Here is a 22736-nt window from a genome sequence, read left to right as displayed (position 1 = left end):
CAGCTCAGGTCATGATCTTGTGGTCTGTGAGTTCAAGCCCCACATCAGGCTCTGCGCTGACAACTGAGCCTGGAGCCTGCTTGAGATTCTGTCTCCATCTCTCTCTGCCCCTCCCCTGCTCTCTCTCGCTCTCAAAAATAAAAAAACATAGAAAAAAAATTTTTAATGCATAATCATGTACTCTTAAAAGGAATTGTTGAGATATGCAATACTTAAAAATGGAGTAAGATTTGTAAGCCAAACTTAAGGGCCTAAGGAGGCACTGAGCTTTTGGACTTCTGGTCGTAACAAAAGACTATATTTACCAACCCCAAACTTGTAAGATGGACAAAAGAGGAGACTGACCAATATCTTATTTTTAACTTTATTTTTATTGTTGACACTATTACAGATAGATAGAACAACCACAACCATATTAACAAACCAAAAACCTGTGCACAGAAACAAGATGAAGAAAATATATCAAGATGTTAACCACAGTCTTTGGATGGTGAAAATATGGGTGAGTTTCTCTTCTACATTTCTGTAACTTCAAAGTTTCTATAATGAACACATACAGTGTTTATAATGGTATATATGTAATAAAGGTGGATTACCAAAACACTATGATAAGAGACCATTCGAGGAAACCAAGACAAAATATTTCACCATAATCCCACAACGACCACACAACTATTTAATTGTTTTCCATATTTCTTCCCATCTTTGACTCTATGTATACCTATCATTAACACCCTCATTATCATAGACTGGTGCACAGACCGAGATGTTAACAGCAACTGTTGCTGGGTGTTGGGAATATGGGTGAATTACTTTTCTTCTAGTTTTACTGAATTTTCCAAAGTTTGCTATGAGTATGTATTATATTTGTAATGGAGAAATACATACACAAGATTTAATACCAAAACACCAAAGGTCATTCAAGGAATTTGAGACAAAATATTTAACCATAATCCCACAATGACAACACTATTTCAATTATTTTCAGTATTTTTTTCATTTTAGACTTTATGCATACATATTTAACACTGTTATAATCACAAGCTTGTGCACTAAAACAAGATGGAGGAAATAGATCAAGATGTTAACAGTAGTTGTTGGGTGTTGGGAATATGGGTGACTTTTTCCTCTTTTCTAATTTACTATATTTTCCAAATTTTCCTCTGGGTATGTATTATGCTTGTAATGGAAACAAACATAATAAACTTTGTTATAAGAACACTATCATAAGGAACATTTGAAAACATTAAGATGAAAGTGTTTAACCATAATTCCACAAAGGTAACATAACAGCTATTCTGAATACACGTTTTGACACAGTTATAATCATAAACCTGTGCACAGAAACAAGAATAAACAAGATGCTGAAGAGTGTGTATCTGTCTTTGGAAGGTTGGAATATGGATTTTTTTTTCCTCCACTTTTCTGTATTTTCCAAGTGTCTGATGATGTGTTCAAATTATGTTCACAATGGAAACGTGATTATAAACTTTTTAGTAACACTACTATAAAGAACATTCAAAGAATTTAAGAAAATAATGCTCAACTATTAGCCTACAACAACAACAACACAACAGCTTTTGACTATAAGCATACATTTTTAATCAGTTATAATTGTAGTATAAATATAATTCTGTGTCCTGCTTTTTCCACTTAATATTCCGTAAATATATTTCCACGTTGCTACATAACTCTTGATTATCATTTTTAAGCAGCTGCATACAGTCCATGAATACCTTTACGTAATCGTCCTATTGTTTTGGCATTTATGTCATTCCTAATTTTTCACTAGCATGAGATTGGAATGGACACCCTATCATTTGGCAAGTTGTTTTCTGAAAAGGTTCTACCAATTAATACTGCCAACAGCGATCAACCCAAGTTCACCCTGATAACATAACGCTGGTTCCCATCTAAAGGGTCCCCCTCCTGTGCTGCGGGGCCTCGATTCTCCTGTTTTCTTGGCTGTCCATTCCAACCTCAGGTCCTTCTATGCAGCTGGCCCTCACCTATACCAAAAAGGCCCCTTCTTCACTGCCCAGGACATCCTGCTCAATTCATTCCCACCAACCTGGGCTTCCCAGCCCTGCTTCCCATTTTTCCTTCTGTCTGCTTCCCCACCCTCCTAGATCTGGCGATGTATTAGGACTTCCTTCTTTGGCTTCCTCATTTCTGCTTCGTGCTCTCAACCCTACAGCCTTCCTCAACTTTGGCATTCCCTGCAGCTCTGACACACATTCCCCAAGCCCTAACCACGCAGATCTAGGAGAGGAAGATTTAGACACGTTCCCCCAGCACATAGGTTAATTTTGCTTGCTCAAATTATCTGCTGTTGTCTTTTGCTCACTTAATCTACAGATCCACTTCTAAGGTTTTTTTTTTTTTTAATTTTTTTTTCCAGCCAACTCAAAGCCAAAAAATTTAATAGTCATTATGCAAGGGGAGGGGAAGCAAAAGGAGTACAGGTGGTCCACAGAACAGGACACAGGAAACCTCAAGCTATGAGGTCAATTTGTGATTAAATGGAAAACTGAGGTGATCCGACAAACGTGACACTAGTGGATAGATAGCTCGGAAATACTTAGAAGGGCTGCAAGAGGGAGGAACAGATGGTAAGGAAACAAATTAAGGCTGCTGGGGAACCTGAGTCCATGTTAAGCTTAAGTTGACTGTAAAGAAAGCTTTTTTTTGTTGTTTTTTGTGGGTTTTTTTGCTTTTTTTTTTAATTTTTAAAATTTAAGTTAGACATGGGGGAGGAGGGTCAGACAGGTGAAGACAAGAAATCAGGTAAGCGATAGAAAGCTCTAAGGATACTAGCTCCTGGGCACCCAGGGTGCAGACTGACTTGTGGCAGTTCACACTACTGAAGCCACGATGCTACTTGTCACTTAAGGCAGGAAGCGCACAAAGGAAGTGATGGAAGTTGTTAGCCTGCATCCTTATTTACAACACAAAAGTCTCTCCCTCTGGTTCTCAACCGTCAGTAGGCACTACTGTGATCTAGTGATGGTTGCAACCCACTCTTTAAAGGCAAAAACGTAGGATTTATAGGGAAAAGCTTCAGTTTTTGTAAATTCATTATCAAACACACATCAGGTTGGTTAAAAAAAAAAACACAAAACTTGTAATATTTTAGCATGAGAACCACTGCAAGGTACAATGTGGCAACCAACCACTTTGGGTCACAAAAGGCCAATCCACATACTGTAAAGGCTTACACAGCCTTAGGTTCCAAAGTGTTGGTGTCGACGAAATGGCTGAAAAGGAAGTTCAAAACACTTCTCTTTTCAAACAGCAAAGAATAAAAGACATTTTACCTTTCATGCTTACACTTGTACAGGAATACTTAAGAGTAAGGAATGACACACAATTACTCGAAACGATACCAATGGGGTCCAAATAATGCACAAGAAGTCTTTCTCAGAATCTAAGATGCTTAGAAATATATTCTAATTTGTTGCTCTCTTCCTCCTCCAAAAAAAAAAAAAAAAAAATCCGAGTACCAGGTAAGGTACCTCTGCACAGTAAACTGTAACTGTATATCATATCAAATCCAAAGATATGTGATTACTGTTTTGCTACGATATGCTATTTTATATACACTGCAGGGAGCATTATATATAGGTTACAGAAATGTCATTTACAGTTGACTGGGCGATTTCTGTAGTCTCAAAAACCCCTGGGGTTTTCCCTCAATAAGGTCACTCAGATGCAAGGTATGTGCTAGAGCTTTCCCATATGCACACACTGGTGCTGGATGGGAGACAGCTGGATGGGGGAGAGCTAGATGGGGGAGAGCTGAGACCAAAGCAGTTTCCACCTTTGGTTTCTTTTTAGTCTGAGTTGTCTGATGTTAAAAGTCAGGTGTGTACGTGCCAAGGTAAGTTTCTTCTGACATTGTTATGGATTGGTCTGAAGTCTCTGGTTTAGTAAGGGTCAAGTTCTAAGTGAAGGTTTCCTAACCTTTATACTTATGTTCTCAGCCGGTATGAGTATTCTGGTGTCTAGCGAGGGACAGGCGATCACTGAAAAGCTGCCCACAGACATCACACTTGAAATACTTGTCATCGGCCCTGTCGTTGTCGCTGGTGCTGGTGCTGGCATGTTCAGTGTAGCGGGAGCTTTCCCCATAGACATTTCCAGGCTCAAATATTATCACCCTGGCATGGGTTTTCAGGTGCTCGCCATAGGCAGAGTTGGAAGCAAAGGTTTCTCCGCATTCCCTGCAGTCGTAGTATGGCTCCTCAACCTGAATCTCTTGATCTTCGCCTTCTTCTTCTGGGTCTTCGATCCCTGCCCCATCTGGCTCATCAGCATCTCCCTCTGGCTCTTCAGCTCTTTCCTCTGGGTCTTCGATCCCTGCCCCGTCTGGTTCATCAGCATCTCCATTGGGCTGTTCGGCCTCTCCGTTGGGCTGTTCGGCTTCCCCATCTGGCTCTGCAGCCTCCCCATCTGGTCCCTCGGCCTCTCCATTGGGCTCGGCGGCCTCCACATTGGGCTCGGCAGCCTCCACCTCAGGCTCAGCAGCCTCCACCTCGGGCTCGGCAGCCTCTACGTTTGACCCCTGGATCCGCAGCACTTCTCGTGGAACAAGGACATTGGCTTCCACCTCCTGGGCTCCTTCTTCTTCCTCTTCTTCAAGATGAAGCTTCTGATGCTTGGTGAGAACGGTGTTATGAATAAAGGACTTCCCACAGTCCTTGCATTCATAGAATGGTGAATCTCTTTTGGGGGGCTCAGTAAGAAATGAAGTATGAACAAAAGAGGCCCCATAATCATAGGGCTCGTCTTTCTCGTGAATTCTCATGTGCTCCCTAAGGTCTGACTGATTGAGGAAGGTTTCTCCACATGTTTTACATTCATAGTGTTTCTCTTCGGTTTGACTTCTCTGAAACTCAGTAAGGGCTAAGCCTGGACTCACTGCATCTTCACTTCTCTGGCCCTGTTCCGGTAAATCCTCTCTGGTGTGAATTCTCATATGCTCACCGAGGACAGAGCCATGAATGAAGTCTTGTCCGCACACGTGGCACTGAAGGGATGTTCCTGCAGTGGGATTCTTCTGTGGGGCACGAGGCCTCCGTGGGTTGATGACCAGGGGCTGCACAAAAGGCTCATCATACCTTCTTTGGCCATAAAATTGATCTTGCTCGTGGATTTTCTGATGCTCAAAAAGGAATGAGCTATGAACGAAGGATTCCCCACATGCCGGGCATTCATAGAGCTGCTCTCCAATGTAATCTTTCTGATACTCGCTGACAGAATGGGTGTGGATTACAGAATGGGTGTACTCACGACTATCGATGAGATACTCTCTGCCATGAACTTTCTGATGATCCTTAAGGTCTGCGCGATCTGCAAAGCCTAGCCCACAGTCCTTACAGCCATAGATTGCATCTTCAGGCTCGTCCTGCTCGTCCTGCTCATCTGGCTCATTCTGCCGAGGCTCTTCCGGCCGAGGCCCTTCAAGGCCTATGCCCTGAATAACAGTGTCTCCAAAGAGCTTCCGACCATGGAATTCTTCTCGGGCATAGATTTTCTGATGTGCACCAAGGTCTCCGATGGTGGCAAAGCATTCCCCACACTCCCTGCATCTGTTGCGTACTTGCTGTTCAGCGTAACTTGTCTGCGCTTGCTCCTCATCATAACTGATTTGTGTCGGTTGCACCATGTAGCTCGTTTGTGCTGCTTGCTGTGTGTAACTCACGTGCCCTGGCTGTACAGCGTAACTCATGTGCATTCCAGAGTAACTCGTCTGCACTGGGTGTTTGGCGTAACTCGTTTGCGCTGCTTGGTCAGAGTACCTCATCTGTGATGAGTGTCCAGCATAACTTGTCTGTGGTTGCTGCTCAGCATAACTCGTCTGAGGATCAGTAGAGACTAAGCTTCGAATTACAGAACGTTCGTAGTTTTTACTTCCAGAGGGCTTCTTTCTATCGTGAATCTTCAGATGCTCGGTGAGGTCGTAGCTACGAACAAAAGATTCTCCACACTCTGGACATTCATAGAATTTCTCTCTAGGGCGAAATGTTTGATGGTCACCAAAACGTAGGGAGTGAATTACAGAGGTCTCATAGTTCCTACGCTCAATGTTTTTCTTCTTTGAACGAGCCTTCTGATGTTCACGGACATTTGAGGTGGGAGTAGATGATTCGCCATCCTTCTTAAGTTCACTGGATCCCTGACTAGTTGGACTTTTCTGAGATTCCATATGGGATACACTTTGTATGACAGAGTCCTTGTAGTTGTTATTCTTACCCCCTTCATTAGGGTTCTCTCTGGCAGGAGTTTTCTGTTGCTTATCATGACGGTCTGAAACAGAAGTGGAGGATTCTCCCTTCTCTTCACATTCAACGACTTCATTTCCATTGCAACTTTTGGGAGGTTTGAAAGCAGCTACACTATGGATAACAGACCTCTCGTATTTCTTTCCTTCAGAGGTATTCTCTCCAGCATGGGCTTTCTGATGTTCGGTAACACCTGAGCTTTGAATGGTAGACTCTGCAATCACTTTTGGTTTGCTGGGCCCCACTGCACTGTGACTCTTCTCAGCCTTAGCAAAGGCTAAGCTATGAATAACAGACCTCTCATATGGTTTCCTCTCATAGACGTTTTCTTGAGGAGGAACCTTCTGGTTGTCATCAGGGTTAGAGCTGACGGTGAACGCCTTCTGGTCCTCATCATCTTCAGGTGGTCTTGTTATAGTATGACTCTTCTGGGATTCAGTGAAGGGCACGCTATGAATGACAGACTTCTCGTACCCCCTGCCTTCAAAGAGGTTCTTTCGAGAATGAATTTTCTGATGCTCACTGAGGTCTGAGCTTTGCCTAAAGGCATCCCCACCATCTGTAAAGTCATACAGCTTCTCTTTTGGGTACGTCTTCTGACGCCTTTTAAGGGACTGACCAGGAATAAATGTTTCCTCACACACTTTACCCTTACTTTCAAAGAGGTTTCCTCTAGTATGGATCTTCTGATGTTCTTTCAGGGATGAGCTGTGATGGAAGGTCTCCCCACACACCTTACATTCATACATTTTCTCTTTACCATACGTTTTCGGAAGATCATTGGGGGGTGGGCTGGGTTTAAAGCCTTCCCCACGCTCATTATCTTTGTCATCTCTACCATGGATTTTCTGGTGGTCAATTAGGGCAGAGCTATGAAGGAAGGTTTCCTTACACACCTTACATTCATAGAATTTATCTTTCCCATATATTTTCTGGAGCTCACTGAAGGTTGGGCTAGGCATGAATGGCTCCTCATACTCCTCATCATTACATTCTGCAAGATGCTCTCTAGCATGAATTTTCCGATGTTCGGCAAGCGCGGCACTCTTATTAAAGGTTTCCCCACACTCCTTACATTCAAAGCGTTTCCCTCCAGCCTGACTTTTCTGAACCTCACTGACAGCCACACTATGAATAAACGATTCACCATACTCATAGAGATTCTCTCTAGTATGCATGATCTGATGTTCGACAAATTCGGAAATCACACTGAAAGACCTCCCACATTCATCACAAACATAGGGCATTGCCCCAAAATCAAGTGGCTGAGACTCAGTGAAGGAGGGGGCGCTAAGGCTGCTCATGCTCATGGCTTTTCTCATTTCACTACATTCAAAAGGTCTCTTCCGTGCATAGCCCTTCTGCTCGTGAGCTGAACCCTTCCCATCTGTGTCAAACTGATAGCGCCTTTTTCTTTCAAGAACTCTCTTTTTGGAAACAAGACTCGAGTTAAAATTAAAGCCTCCCCCAAAGCCATTCCCTTCATAGCCTCTCTCCTGAATCACCGACTCCCTCTTGTTGAACGAAACTTCCTTCCAATCATTGTCTGGCCTTCTGGGGAACCTCTGGGACCGATCGTTAGATTCCCTTGCCCGTCCTGATTTAGAGTTGCGCGAAACGTCCTTGATGAATTTTTCCATGATCACCCCGTGGGAAGATTCATCTTCACAAATTCCCCGCCGATGGGTTGACTTTTTGGTTTCAGGCATAGATTTTAGACCTGAAAAGAAACCCTAAGTGTAAATACTCCCTAATTCCTGTACCTGTAACATTGAGACTTCTGTGATGATGATGTGAATATAAAATGTAACAGGTCTACCAATACGTATGTACGGCTCCCATCTCATTAACTCAAATGGCCACTAGGTACAACCTGCCTCGTGCTTACCTCGACTGGTGCTTGGGTAGGCACTTCTCTTTGACCTCGATGAATGGCCCTGTGTCATGTGGGAGTGGCCGTCGTCTTCTGCAAGCTGAACCCCTGTTCACAAGAATGATATGACAGCTTATGCTCAAGCTGGGCACAAGACTCATCACCGTAAGATGGTGCCTAGCTTCCTAGGAACCACTAAACAGGAGGTGGCCCACGCCCAACTCCTGGAGTGTCTTCTATGTGCAGTCCCATGTCCTTACTGTCCACTCCTCAGACCATTCTAGCCTGAATTTTATTTTTTAATATGAAGTTTGTTGTCAAATTGGTTTCCATACAATACCCAGTGCTCATCCCAACAGGTGCCCTCCTCAATGCCCATCACCCATTTTCCCCTCCCTCCCACCCCCCATCAACCCTCAGTTTATTCTCAGTTTTTAAGAGTCTCTTATGGTTTGGCTCCCTCCCTCTCTAACTTTTTTTCTTCCTTCCCCTCCACCATGGTCTTCTATTAAGTTTCTCAGGATCCACGTAAGAGTCAAAACATATGGTATCTATCTTTCTCTGTATGACTTATTACCTGAATTTTAACTAATTCTCCTGATTCCACCTAGAAATCTGCACAGAGACCACTACATGTCCTGAAATTCAGTGCACCTTTTTCAGTCTTCACCTTCCTGTAATGAACACTTAAATCCTGACACCCTCTTTTTCACTGGCTTCCATGATTCTCTTCCTCTTTCTTGACTCTTCCTCAGCTGTTCCCCTAACACCAGAGCTCCTTGAGGCTCCATTGCCTTGCAAAGCTCTCTCCCCTCAGTGCCAGCCAACTGCCCACTATGCTAGCCAACTTCAAGGGAAGTCCAAACTGGAACTCAGGATCCCATTCTAAGTAGGTTTTTTTTTTAAAATGTTTTTTTTTCAACGTTTATTTATTTTTGGGACAGAGAGAGACAGAGCATGAACGGGGGAGGGGCAGAGAGAGAGGGAGACACAGAATCGGAAACAGGCTCCAGGCTCTGAGCCATCAGCCCAGAGCCTGACGCGGGGCCCGAACTCACGGACCGCGAGATCGTGACCTGGCTGAAGTCGGACGCTTAACCGACTGCGCCACCCAGGCGCCCCCTAAGTAGGTTTTTAAAAATCCTCACTGCCACCTCTCTAGAAAAAGTACCAACTCTTGTGGCAAGAGCCATCTCCCCATTCTCCATGACCTTGTACAATACACTCAATATACCCAAAGCCAGAATGAATTCTCAAAAACACATCTCATCATTTATTTCTCTGCTTAAAATATTCCAAAGGCTTCTTATCACCCTTAAAATCCAAACATATTAACATGGAGTCTAATGTCCTACAGCTTTAAGAGTCAGGTCACAAAAAGCTCCAGTAACTGGGTCTCTCTGCTTACCCAGAGAGAGAAGCTTCCTGTAGTTTTCCATGTTGTCCTGAATCGGGTTCTGAGGTTTCCTGTCCTCGGTCAGGTTCACAACGTCCTGGTATGACACGGCATCCTAAAATACCAAACACAGACCTCTCGATGGAGTCCTTCCATGGGTGCCCAAGAGAGAAGAATGCTGGCAATACGGGCGCTACACACACAGATATGTAGAAAGTGCGCACAGTGTCTGGGGTTCTGAGTGATCCAGGGCGAGTTTTACTACGGACCTACTGCGTACCTACCTTGGTGCTAGACTGTGAGGAAGATCCAAAAGACGTATGACACACATTCCTTGCCCTCATGCAGCTTATAATTTGGTTGGAGAGAAAAGACTCATGAAACAATTAGAGAACAATAAACAATAAAGTGGGGTACAGATAATCAGTGCTAAATGGGTTTGGTAGAGGAACTTCAGTGGGGCCTTAAGTGGGAAGACTCTGACACAGAGAAAGGGGGCAGTGGTGTGAGAGCTTCAACAGGCCAAACATGGACTATGCGTGGCATGTGCAGGGACGGAAAACGTGTTTCAGCAGACGTCTGGTCAGGAAGTGGGACTTAAGCCTCCCTCCACGGTCCCACTGTGTCCTGTGTTCACCTTCACTGCATAACATGGGTACATGCTGTGCTGTTCCAGGTGTGGAGATGTCCCAAATAACCCCAATGGAACCTGAAGCACTGAATGCCTTCATTTTATAGCTGACTTTCCCACCTGCTGAACACGTCTCTAAAAGTCATTTTACAAGTCCCTGAATTACTCGGAAGAGTCTCCTATGCAGAACCTCACAGTACCTTTTCTTACTGATGCCCTAGGACATCAGCAGTCTCAGGGAAGTGTTGTCCCAGGGACCACGGATGGCACTGAGGCCTGGAGATAGATGTAAGGATGGACATAGCACCGTGGGAAGCCCACAGGTTTTGGAACCAGAGAAAACTCAAGGACCAAAGGAGGACTGTACCATTTCTGAGCCATGCAACCTTGGGAACAGAAATATTTCTAAGCCTCAGGTTCTTCATCTGTAAAATGGGAGAGTCAGCATCAACCCGCCTTGCGATATTACGGGTGAGGGTTTTCTGCAATGGGATGTGTTGTTCAAACATCAAGAAGAATTACATAAAAAAAATGTAAATTACTAAACTACTATGTAAAGACATTTTGATATTGAACTTATTACAGCTCCTTGCTGGGAAGTGGCACGGACACAGCCGTGTGAAATGCGGAAACAAGAGGGCACGCACGACAAGATAAACCAGCACATACACTGGGATTTAGAGGAAGGCCTCATTGATGCAACTCCCAACATCTAGCGATGAAAAGCAAAAGCCACAACCAAAACTGAGCAGAGTTTCAAAACTAGAATTCTTTCTGGGTCTGGGCTGAGAAGGCCTAGAACGACACACAAGCTACAGAAGCTCAGGAGGCTCTAAAACTCAGGACAGGCACCCTGTAGAGCAAACTGGCATCATTTTTTGCTGGTTGCCCAGCCCCTGTCCGGTGGCAAGCTCAAGAGCCAAAGCTCCACTAGGCTCAGGTTTGCGACAGTATGTCCTGAGTCCCAGCACTGGCGTATTCTGCTACGCCAGCAGGGACACAGGACATCCGTAGTGAGAGGAAGGAAACCAGGGCTCCTGACCTGGGGCGTTAGCAGAGAGAGCAGAGGAGGTCAAGAACTTGGGAGGCTCAGGGAGTCAGAAAGGTCACCGTCCCCAGTGCTGAGAGACCCCATGGGCAAAGGTAAAAGGGAAGGGTTATTTTTCACACTCTTCTTTCTGTCTGCCTGAGTAAAATAAGAGCACACTGAATTTTGAACTACGCTGTTCTATGAAAAAAAACAATGCTTTATTTAAGGTAAAGTTGATCTCCATAAGTGGGCGTCCCTATAGTGGCTCGTCACTTAGTATCTGCAGCCAAAACGGCACCTCAACTTGCAGGAGCGCCCACCGAGTTCCACTCGAATGGGTGACACCCGGAGAGCAGGCAGCTCAGAGAGTTACATGCGGCGCTAAAAGAGGATGAGGACTTCCTGCTCTGGGTGCCTCACAATACCATTCGTCTGCCTGCCGCCAGCCCGGCACGCCGGGTTAGGAGTGACCCGCCGTGGCTAGACTCTCGGCCTACACTGACCAGGAGCCAACCCTCACCGGGGTCGAGGAAAGGCATTTCAAGAGCAAAGTAAGAGAAAAGCCAATTAGCAACCTCCTCTCATCTTTATTTCATGGCTGTTTCAACACCCCCTAAATAATGGCTCATATCGCTCATCCCTCTACAGACAAGTGGGAACGGAGCAGGGCTTGCAAGCCGTGCATGCACACCGCACCACATTCTCGGAGGTAAGGGTGTATCACAGAGCCTTTTTGTTTTCAAAAATCAAGCTTAAGAGTGAGTCTGTTTAGTATTTTTGTCTAGATTCCTAAAATTTTGGCCAATTTGGTTTCTTCAAATAAGATAACAAAATTAGTAGCAAACTAAGTGTGTCACAAACTTAGTTTCCCTGGCACAAGGGACAAGGACATCTAGGCTGGAGGGACAGTCACCTCCGACCCTACCCACCTTCCTCCGCATCCCTTCCCCTGTAACTGCTGCTTTGGGGTGCTCTGCTTCCAACATCTGGACACTGCCGATTCCTCCCTCTCATACACACTTGCATTCCTTGCTTATCTCCCAGACAGGGGACCAGTGACAGAGATTTCAGGGTGGGATCCGAAGCCTTCCATCGGCTGATGCCAACTTCTGAGTGCCACTGCAGGAGTGCACTGGGGACTGACCTGAGCTCTCTGCTCGTCTGCAGGACACAAGACCCTTGCGGCCAGGCCCAACCCCACCTTGTGGCTGACTCAGCAATTTTTCCCTCAGGGTTCCGGCCTGCCTGGCCTTTCTGTCTGGTTCCTGTCCCCGGGCCTTCGCCGGAGACCTCCTGACCCTACCTTCACCTGGCCTTCAGAAGTCAAGGGTTACTGCCTTCAAGATGCTTCCTTTCAAATCCAAATCCAAACCACTGGGACAACTGCTTCCCAGCGCTCAATTTTTCCTTCCCAAAGCTCTGCGGAATGAGCATCACACGGTATCCCACGGAGGCTTATTTGTGGGACTGCTGAATTCCACTCTGTCGTTAAGGCTTGAAGTTTCCAGGGCATGTGGGGACCCAGACGACCTCAGACACCATGGCACTCCCTGACCTGGGCGAGGTCCTTAGTGCTAAAAGGAGATGCAGGCTCCTCGCACTCGGCTCTCCTTCCTCTCAAAGCCCTTTCCACGCTGTGGCTCCCCTTCAGAATGCTGGGTCACGAGTGACCCTACTCCATACAGGTGAGCCCAGATCCCAAGGCCTTTTCCCCTCCACTGATCTCCCCAGCATACCGCCTCCTAAAACTACTGCCAGAACTGCCGACACGCAGGCGGTGCCGACCGCATGGTAGGCATCACATTAAGCCCTTCTTGGATACACATGAATCACACTCACTCCTCACAGCAGCCCGCTGACCCAATCACTGCATCCATTCTTCAAATGAGGAAACTGAGGCTCAGCTTAGTCAAGCAAATGGTCCAAGGCTGCACACCTAGCAGGTGGCAGAGCTGGGTCTCACACCCAGCCCTCACTGGCTCCAGAGCCTTCGCTCTCTCTTGCCTGTGTGCTGTGTGGATGTACAGCCTCCCTGGTTCCCTGAAGTGGGCCAGAAAGACCCCTGCAACGGTTCTGCTTCCCTGGCTCCATAGGGAACCACTGACATGACCGACGTACCACATGCCACAGTTGTGGGATGGCAAAGTGCTCCTCTGACAATGTGGGTCAATCAGAAAGTAGGCAGGAGTCACCCCAGCCACTTGCCACCTCTGCGGACAGGCCTGGGCTCCATGCAGGGCAGAAGTGCCCCTCTGCGCACCCAGGTGGGATTCTAAGGGCGGATGAGCATACCCTCCTGGGAAAGAAAGGCCTCTCTGCCATGAAATGAAGATGGCCTTTCTAGAAAGAGAGGAGACCTAAGCATACCTGGGATCTTGACTCATAATCCATCACAGAATCCCTACGTTTGCGTTCTCTTTCTGTCGCAAAAGTTGTTTTCTCCATCAGAGGAAGGGAAAGGTCCCGTTGAGGAAGTCCTGGGAAGAGACAAGGCGTCACAGAGGGACAGGGTGTGGTGTGGCCCTGCATGCCCACCAGGGAAGTCTGAGCATGGGACATACTGCCTCTGGGGTTCCTGGGGTATGGCCAGCGGTCCCGAGACCCCAGGTCTCTGCTCCTGCCTCTCCGCTCCCGGTCCCGGTCCCAGTCCAGATCCCAGTCCCGGTCTCGCTCCCGGTCCCACTCCTGGTCCCAGTCCCGGTCCCGGTCACCTGAGAAAGCCAGACATGGAGGAGTTAACACGGTTCTGGGCCGCGCAGAATGGGGGCCCTAATCCCCCTCCTCCCTTGAGGAGATGGATCCCACACTGAGGTCTCCAGACTCCCATGCATGACCTGGGCTCTTTTGATTACCCTGGACCCAGAACACCACTTCTGGAGGCTTTGCCCAAGTGCCACGGACGGCAAAGCAAGTGCCACAGTGTGGTTTAGAGGCCGGTCCCCTGCAGACACTTCTGTTGTTTGCTGGCTGCCACACCATCAGCCCCACACTCTGGACCATGACTTCAGACCCGCCCACCAGTCTCAATGTGCACATGACCCTGCTCCAAAGAGACAAAACACGTGACCTCCCAAAAGCAAGCTTCCTTTTTAAAAGTTCTTGAAGGACCTTAAAACAGGTTTTAGAGGCAAAGTAGTGATGAACTCTGCCCCTCCTGGGCCAATTTCAAACAGCTTCAAATACTTTCTCATTATTTAAAAAAAAAATTATATTTCACACCAGACACTGGTGTCTGCTTGGATATAAAAATGTCTCATTCCATCATCAACTGCCCTTCCCCTCAGATCTGCACCGCTGTCTCCACTGATGGTGCCAGGCCCACCATACACTTCTGGGCACTGGGCGGAGCTGGTAGCCGGGGAAGCTAGGCCCAAGTCTGCCCCAATGGCGTAACCTGACACAGTTACTCACTGCAGAATGATGACGCAGAACGTGGCGGTGGGGACTCTGCTCCCTTCCGGCTCATGCTGTCTTCGCTGCGGAGGTCACTGTTGTTGTCATCTGAGAGGACCAGACACTGACTTAATGCTCTATCACCTCTCGCCTGTGTTCTCAAAATAGCTCCCCCAAGTGGAGTCTGCCCTTGCCCCAACCGTGCAACCCCCTGCCTCCCCAGGAAGCTGGAACGATCTGATCCCCACATTCCTCAGCTTCCTACCACGCCTGGGCAGGCTATGTGGCTGCGACCGCCCTCACCTCCTCTCCACACAGCAGCCACGCACAGCTCTCTGGGGTAACACACCCTTCGTGTCATGAAAAGGAGCCCAGGCCAGGGTTGTGAGGTGCACAGAGGCTTGTCAGTTCCTCACAGAGGCCCTCACTGAGGTGTGCCTTTCCTACCCACACCACCTTAAGGCGGCGGTTCTTAACTGGGGCGCTCTACTCCCCGGGGACAGGTGGTAACATCACGTCCGGCTGTCACAGCTGGGGAGGGGGTGCAACCGGCATCCTGTGGGTAGTAGAGAGGGGCTAGGGGTGTGTCACTGCACATCCTATGACAGGCTGGCACCCCACGAAGAGAGTGACCTGGCCTCGACTACCAATGGTGCTGCGGCTGTGAACCCCAGGGAGATCATGGCTCCCCGACAGCCTCCACCGTGCCTCACCTCCTGGTTCATACATCTCCTTGTAATTTTCCAGCAGAGTAACTAGCTTCTCACAGTTCTCAGGCTTTTTTGCCCGCACCCAAGGCTTGATCTTTTCTGGAAGGATGGTCAGGTACTGCTCAAGGACCAAGAGCTCGATAATCTCCTCCTTGGTGCGAGTCTCTGGCTGCAGCCAATCGAGGCAGAGGTTTCGGAGTTTGAACAATGTCTTCCGAGGCCCAACAAATTCCACGTAGAGGAAATTCCGAAACCTCTGATGAAAGAATTCAGGGTCAGTTGCACCTTCTCTTATGGTGGCATCCGGCTCCTTAGTCAAGTCACTGTCTAGCTCATGCACATCTGGGGCCCAAGACTTCTTGGGTTTGGTGGCAGACAAGTACTTTGGAGGCAGCATTTTTCTAAGTGAGATTTTCACTGGAGGAACCAAACATGAGTCAACAGGAAAGACGCGGCAGGCTGTGACAGTCAGTACTCAGGGACCTGTAGATCGTAAGGAGATACACACATGTCCCAGAAGTTGAGGATCAGGCAGCAGTGTGGGGCTGCCCTACATGGGCATCAACAACACTTTGTGAACAAACCACGGGGGCAGAGATGCACATACTCGCAATACACAGATGCATGCGCAGCACACGAACACATCCTCCCACAGGGGTAACAAGCATGACCTCTGGGCACCATCAAACCTATTTGGGAGTCACCTCTGCTACTAACGGGTGTCATGACTGTGGGCAACTACTCAATGTCCTGGAGTCTGTCCCCTTATCTACATCAGGGAACAACAGCCCTCAACCCTTTTTAAAACTGTGAGATTAAATAAGCTAATATACCTAAAAGGCCTACCAACCCAATGCCCACAATGCTCAAGGTGCCAGGCATTACTAAAAGTGGAGGTTGATTCTTGTTCTCAGCAAAAATGGAAAAGGGGATACAGGGAATGAGGGCCAAACCTACCATTTCTGGTGATTTCTGAACATCTCTATCACTGTGGAAAGTTCTACTGGCCAGAGTGGCAGAGTCTGCAGGTCTGCTCAGGACCCCTTCCCTCGGCACCGCACACCCTTCTGAACCTGTCCTGAACCCCAGCCTCAGGCTCTGCTAACACCACCTCCTCCGATAGGTCTCCTGAGCTGCACTATCCATCTCTCAGGTGTTGCAAGCACTCCTCACATGTATTTTTAAATGCTGCAGTTAACTTGCCCCTCTCTGCAGCCTAAACTATAAACTCTACTCGAGGGATTAGAGACTCACTTTTCCAGACCTGTATCCTCTAGTGTCTGCCTGGCACAAAGTCAGGTACCAACAATGGTAGAACAGATTGAAATTAACAGACATAAACCCATTTAAAAACTGGTTTTAGGGGCATCTGGATGGCTCAGTTGGTTAAGCATCCAGCTCTTAGTGTCGGCTCAGGTCATGATCTCACAGTTTCGTGAGTTTGAGCCCCGCATGGTGCTCTGTGCTGACAGCGTGGAGCCTACTTGGAATTTTTTCTCTCTCTCCCTCTCTCTCTCTGCCCCTCCCCTGCTCATGCTGTCTCTTTCTCAAAAATAAATAAATAAACTTTAAAAATAAATGAATGAATGAATGAATGAATGAATGAATAAATAAATAAATAAATAAAAAAAATAAGTTTTAGATGTAGGCACGCATTATTACATGGCTGAAGAAGCACAGCTAAGTTTCTGGGGAGAGAGAACATCCTGGATTAACCTCTATGCCCTTGCTTCCAAAGAACATTCTGGTGTGTCACCCACCCTCACCTGCCCACTTTTCTACCAACCCCTCTAGGAAAGAACCAGCTTTGGGGCGCCTGGGTGGCACAGTCGGTTAAGCGTCCGACTTCAGCCAGGTCACGATCTCACAGTCCGTGAGTTCGAGCCCCGCGTCAGGCTCTGGGCTGACGGCTCAGAGCCTGGAGCCTGTTTCCGATTCTGTGTCTCCCTCTCTCTCTGCCCCTCCCCCGTTCATGCTCTGTCTCTCTCTGTCCCAAAAAATAAATAAACGTTGAAAAAAAATTAAAAAAAAAAAGAAAAAAAAAAAAAGAACCAGCTTTGATAATCCTCTGCATTGCTGCATTTATTTCCCTAGTTGTCTTTTTATTATCTGCCCCTTCTTTTTAGAAAAACCTCTTAGACTGAGTTTAAAAGCTGATTTTCATCTTTTTTCTAACATAACCAGTTAAGGCTACACATTTCCAGTTACCTAAACCATCTCCCTCTGTGGACAGCCACAAATGGTACAAGAAGGTAGGCAATATGGGAAAGAAATTTAGGTTTGGGTGGGTGAATTAATTCACCTGACAGTTTTGTACTTCTGGCTTTACTTCCAAGGAAGAACAAAACAATATGCAGCAAAAATTCTATGCTTTTGTTTTAATGGAAAACCAGTAAGTTTAAAATTAAAGTTCTTTCTTTAATGTTTAAAGAGAAAACAAGGTGTTTCATTTATCATTGGGGAATAAATGTAGCAAACTCTGCCATGCCCTTTTCCCCCCTGCAGTGATGGGCTTCGGTTCTGTTCACCCACAAACACCACCCCCACCCATGCTCTCTCCCACCGCTGTCCTCTGAAGCATCAGCACACACACGCACTCGCGTGCGCGTGCACACACACACACACACACACGTCCATCAGGAAGACCCTCAGCAATCAAGCACTGCCTCCCTGTCTGCCCTGCCCTCCTTGAGGACGGGTGACAACAGAGGAGAGGGCATGAGATGGCACCCTGCCAGGCAGAAGACTTCCAAAGCCAGGGAAGGAAAAGGACAAGTATCCAGTCTCTGAGGACTAGAGTGATGCTTGGCTAAGAGGGACAGAGAGACTGTCCCTGACAAGGCAGAGCTCTCAAACCCAGCAGGCCTGAATGGCAAAGATGAAAGGGCAGGAAGCCCAAGATTGCTCTTTGGCATTCATATCCCAGAGGAAACTCCAGTCCCCTAGAAGATGCTAGTGCAACTTCTCAGAGGTGACAGGATACCTTCAGGTATGTAAATCACCTGTTTGGGAAGAGGATCCTTTCCAGAACTTCAGAACAAGCAGCTCTCCACGGGAACAGAGTCAAAATGCCAGGGACCTGCAGACATTTTAAAGACAAAAATATATGGACAAATAAACATGGAAGAAATGTAAAAAGAGTGTCAGAGAATTAATTCTCCAAATGGCTGTGAATTCAGATAGCATTAGAGGTGAGGACTTATATATCGCCTTCAAGAAAAGGCCAATTCCCAGGTCATAAACCAACAAAGAGAAATAGAAAGCCTTCCCATTGTCTTTATGAAATCAGAATAATTTAAAAAGCCAGTACAAAACTAGCATTAACAAACCACAGATCAAATTCAGTTATAAAAGCAGACAAAAATCTCTGGCACTATCACTGTTGAACACTATTCTTCAGAGTTCCAGCCAATTACAATGAGGCAAGAAAAATGTGAGGCATAAAGAAAGATCTAAAACTATCATTCTCTTTTATGTAAGAGCATTCACTCAGATTTTGTGAATCAATGGAAGCAGACCTGACAATAATTTAATAAGAGAATCACTTACAACAGGCTCCCTAAATATGTATCAGCAATTAAAAATTTTAAATAGTGGGAAGAGAACTGCCATTATAAAGACAGAAAAGATTTAATGAAAGACAATACCATCCACATGGATAAGATTACAAATTATAATAATAAAAGGCAGTAAATGGAGAGACATAGGATAATCATGGGAGATGTATGGATCTGGCATATTAAAGCTCTAAAACCTCCCCCAAGTTAATCTATATGATTTAATGGAACTTCAAAGAATATTAATGTTGGGGAACTTGGCGATGGTTCCAAAGTTGACCTGGAAGAGTTCCATTTGGTCAATATTTTGAAAATTCACATATCAAAAGACCAACAATCCATACAAAAAATTTAAGAAATATTTTCACATAATCTCATGGTAAGAAAGTTCTTTTATAATATGCCTGAAGGAGAAAGACTACATAAAAATAACAATGATGGTTGTTTACACCATCAAAACCTAAGAAATAAAACAACAAAAAGACCCACTTGTAACTTATGACAAGAAAGTGGATTCTCTTAGGAATTGTGGTCTAAGTTGACCACACGTAGTCAAGTATCCGGCAGTAGCATGAAACGTGGCATTTACAAACTAGTAAGGAAGGCACACATTACTTCAGTAAACAGTGGTAGGAAAACTAGCCAATCTTTCACTTGGGGGGAGAAGGTCATACCATACATAAAAATGTTAAAACTAAAATCAAAATAAAATAAATAAAAGGTTACTTTTTAGAATTATGGAGCAGGAAAGGGCTCTTCTAACTAGACGATAAAATTGAGAGCTATTAAGGACAACTTTGACTTCATATATGTACTTGTTTACTATGGTAATTTTTCCTCCCAGTACACATATATTTGAAGCATAAACCACCAGCAGGTGAAAACTACATACAGTAACTGTAGGATGAAAAGGTTTGACAGAGAATCAATAATTTTTCTAAGAAAATACAGGCAGGCAAACCTGACTCAGAAAGCAGAGGAAAATCTAGGGAAGAAATTTAAAAAGATGAAATAATTTAAGGAGCAACTTCCATAAAAGTTCCATGAGCAATGAGTTCACCATGTTATAAAAACCCTTCCAGAGCACAGAAAAGAGATGGAGGACATCTTACTCATTAATAATACGACCGTTTGAACGCCCTTAAGAATTCGATCACAAGGTACACGCCAACTTCTACACCAAAAATTCACTTATTTCTTTTCTCAAGAAATTCAGGACTAGAGTAAACAAATTTGATGTTCTTTAAATGTGCTCAAGATTTTCTAACAAGGGCAACAGAACAGCCTGTGGTCAGCAAGAACATTATACATATACATATATATATATACATACATATATATATATATGTGTATATATGTGTGTGTATATATATATATATATATATATTTTTTTTTTTTTTTAATTTAACAGGAAAAACTTAAAAAAAAGAATCAGGCCCTAACAACTCCTTCCCACAACTGCAGAGGAAGTTCATTTCAGATCTGAGAGTAAAAAAGGACTTTGAGAACAGAGTAATTGTAAAAATGGACAATGTAAGTATCTGTATGAAAAAGAAATGGGGGTACTCACATAATGCTTATGGCAATGGAGATTTTATGGAGGGCAATTTGGATAACTTCTTGAAATTTTAAATGTACACACCCTGTCCTATAAATTCTATTTCCATGAATTTATTCCAGAAATACATAATCACATATGTCCAAGAATATAGTCACTGAATAGTGCTGACAATGCACAAAATATAGTACATATTCATATAATGATTATGAAACCTTTTAAAATAATGAGCCAATTGTAAATAAATAGATATAAGATGACCTCTAACGTAGTTAAGTGCAAAATGGGACACGAAAATGTGTACAGCATTCTAAGAAACTATAAAAACAGACGTATTTACTTAGACAATTTCTGTAAGAAGATATATGAGACTAGTAATAGTGATTAATAGTGATCACCCCTGGGGAAGGGAACTGGGGGCCAGGGAAAGAAGGGAAACTTACTTTTTCACTGTATAGTCTCCTTTTGTTTTTTGTTTTTATTTATTTATTTTTTACCATGAGCATGTATTACCTAGTCAAAAAAATAAATTCAAAGTTAAAACAAAACAATAAACAAAAGCACTAGTAGAGGCCTTAGAGACCGTGCTGCCCACTGAGTGGGTTCACGCAACCCTGACACCTTAACACTGAGGGGGTCTCCTCCCTTCCCTGCCTATCCCACCCTGCTGGAGTCCAAGGTCATATCCTAAACCAGATGGCAGGCAATTTAGAAACCCCCAAAGAATCAAATCTGGAACTTCTGAAACCAAGAATCACATAAGGAAATTGCGGCTATAAGTTGAATATACTCCCCAGATCTCCAGCAATTATTAATACATAATTGTAAGGTCATCCCCTATCCTAGGGATTCTGAAATCTAACTGATAGACCTGTCTGCCCATGTGCACAGAGGTACAGATCTCAAGTGTGTTCAGAGAGGCACTGTGTGCAACAGCAAAGAACAGGGACAGGGAGAAGGCCCAAACATAATTCCAATGCCAGAGCCCACCAAAAGACCACTCACTCACTACTCAGCAGATGGGAAAATAAAAATGGGTACAAATTTTCTGTGCTATAAGATGCAACCAAAATAAAAACAAACCAGAAGAAGAGGGGGGAAATATTTTGCAACATAGACAACAGTTAATATCTCAAATGTGAGAAGCTCTTAGAAACCAATAAGAGAAATGTCTACCCGTGAAAATAAAAAATACAGTTCATAAAATTAGTGATAAGTTCCAACAGTCACATCGGAATCAAAGAAATGTGAAATATTACAGTGAACACCTTTTTGGCCTATCAAATGGGCAGATATTTCAAAAATAATCAAAAAGAAAAACTGATGTTGGTGAGAAGCTGGCTGGTGCAGGCATGAACCAAAATTCTGGATGCCATTTCAGCCTATGTTTTAAAAACATTAAAAATGCCCATTCCTTTTGAACCAGCAAGTCTCCACTTAAGGACAGTCAAGTAGGTAAAATATTAGTAAGAAAAAAAAAAAGCTAAAAAGTCAGGCGCCCACTACAATAAAGTCCTTATATATACACCTAATTTCCAGTTTATAAAAGGTAACACATGCAGCACTAAAGAGCTGCTGCAGTAAATGATGGCAGGTGACGCCATTTTACACATGGAGCCATGGGAAGGGACAAGCACATGTCAGAAAAGTGTTATGTTGCTAACGTGTTCTTGTATAACTACGGTCCTAACACAGGGCACAGATCCTGTCTCAAGAGTCAAACTCCGGAAGAGGAGACACTGATCGACATACTCCTACAGCGGTATCTGACAGCAGGTGAGTCTTGTGAGATGAGGTTAGGTGCCATCCTGGCCAAGTGACCCAACCTTTACCCCTTACTCACTCTGTTTACAGACCAAAGGGCAACTCAGAGTGGGGCCAGATGTGCTGTGCTAGTACTTGCCAGGGTCCCATACTCACCTTACCCTCAGGAAGACCCAGATCTCAGGTGAACTCGTCCTGTGACAGCGCCTCTGGCCAATCAAAAGCATAACTGCTCTACCCACTTCGCCCCCACTTCCCCAGTCCAGCTTCTGCCTCCATGGCAACAGCCACGCCTACCGTTGAAGAAAACAGAAGATACAGGTTTGGAGGTAGCTGAGACGAAAGCATCACAAAGGAGCCCAGTAAAGGTTTGTCTGAAACGATCGCATGAAATGTTGGGGCTGAGGGGGTAGCCTGTCCAAGGACAGACCAGAAAGGCCAACAATAACAATTTACCCATATGATCAGAGATGTGCCTGAAGATGCGTGAACCTAGTAGAACTGAGAGTGCCTGCACTTAAACCCAAAGTCTCTGAGGGC

General features: G+C 45.2%; 1 protein-coding gene across 6 annotated transcripts in view; it reads right to left on the bottom strand.

The window, feature by feature from the left end:
* Positions 1–352: 352 nt before the first annotated feature.
* PEG3 (paternally expressed 3) overlaps positions 353–22736 on the bottom strand; it is a 33143-nt gene continuing 10759 nt past the window's right edge. For 4 of the 6 annotated variants that reach the window (XM_047834422.1, XM_047834424.1, XM_047834423.1 and 1 more), the window contains 10 exons: positions 22353–22489; positions 20876–20945; positions 18320–18396; positions 15321–15800; positions 14626–14715; positions 13776–13925; positions 13582–13691; positions 9566–9668; positions 8173–8265; positions 353–8004 (listed from right to left, as the gene is read on the bottom strand). In XM_047834422.1, coding sequence (XP_047690378.1) covers positions 3980–8004; positions 8173–8265; positions 9566–9668; positions 13582–13691; positions 13776–13925; positions 14626–14715; positions 15321–15714 — 4965 coding nt within the window. In that variant the 5' untranslated portion in view covers positions 15715–15800; positions 18320–18396; positions 20876–20945; positions 22353–22489 and the 3' untranslated portion in view covers positions 353–3979. The remainder of the gene's footprint in view (positions 8005–8172; positions 8266–9565; positions 9669–13581; positions 13692–13775; positions 13926–14625; positions 14716–15320; positions 15801–18319; positions 18397–20875; positions 20946–22352; positions 22490–22736) is intronic. The other 2 variants (XM_047834421.1, XM_047834420.1) reach the window with 1 other exon arrangement.

Source organism: Prionailurus viverrinus, chromosome E2 (genome assembly GCF_022837055.1).
Source record: "Prionailurus viverrinus isolate Anna chromosome E2, UM_Priviv_1.0, whole genome shotgun sequence".
Classification (NCBI taxonomy): domain Eukaryota; kingdom Metazoa; phylum Chordata; class Mammalia; order Carnivora; family Felidae; genus Prionailurus; species Prionailurus viverrinus.
The sequence above is the reverse complement of the archived record's forward strand: the minus strand, read 5'-3'. Positions and strand labels throughout refer to the sequence as shown.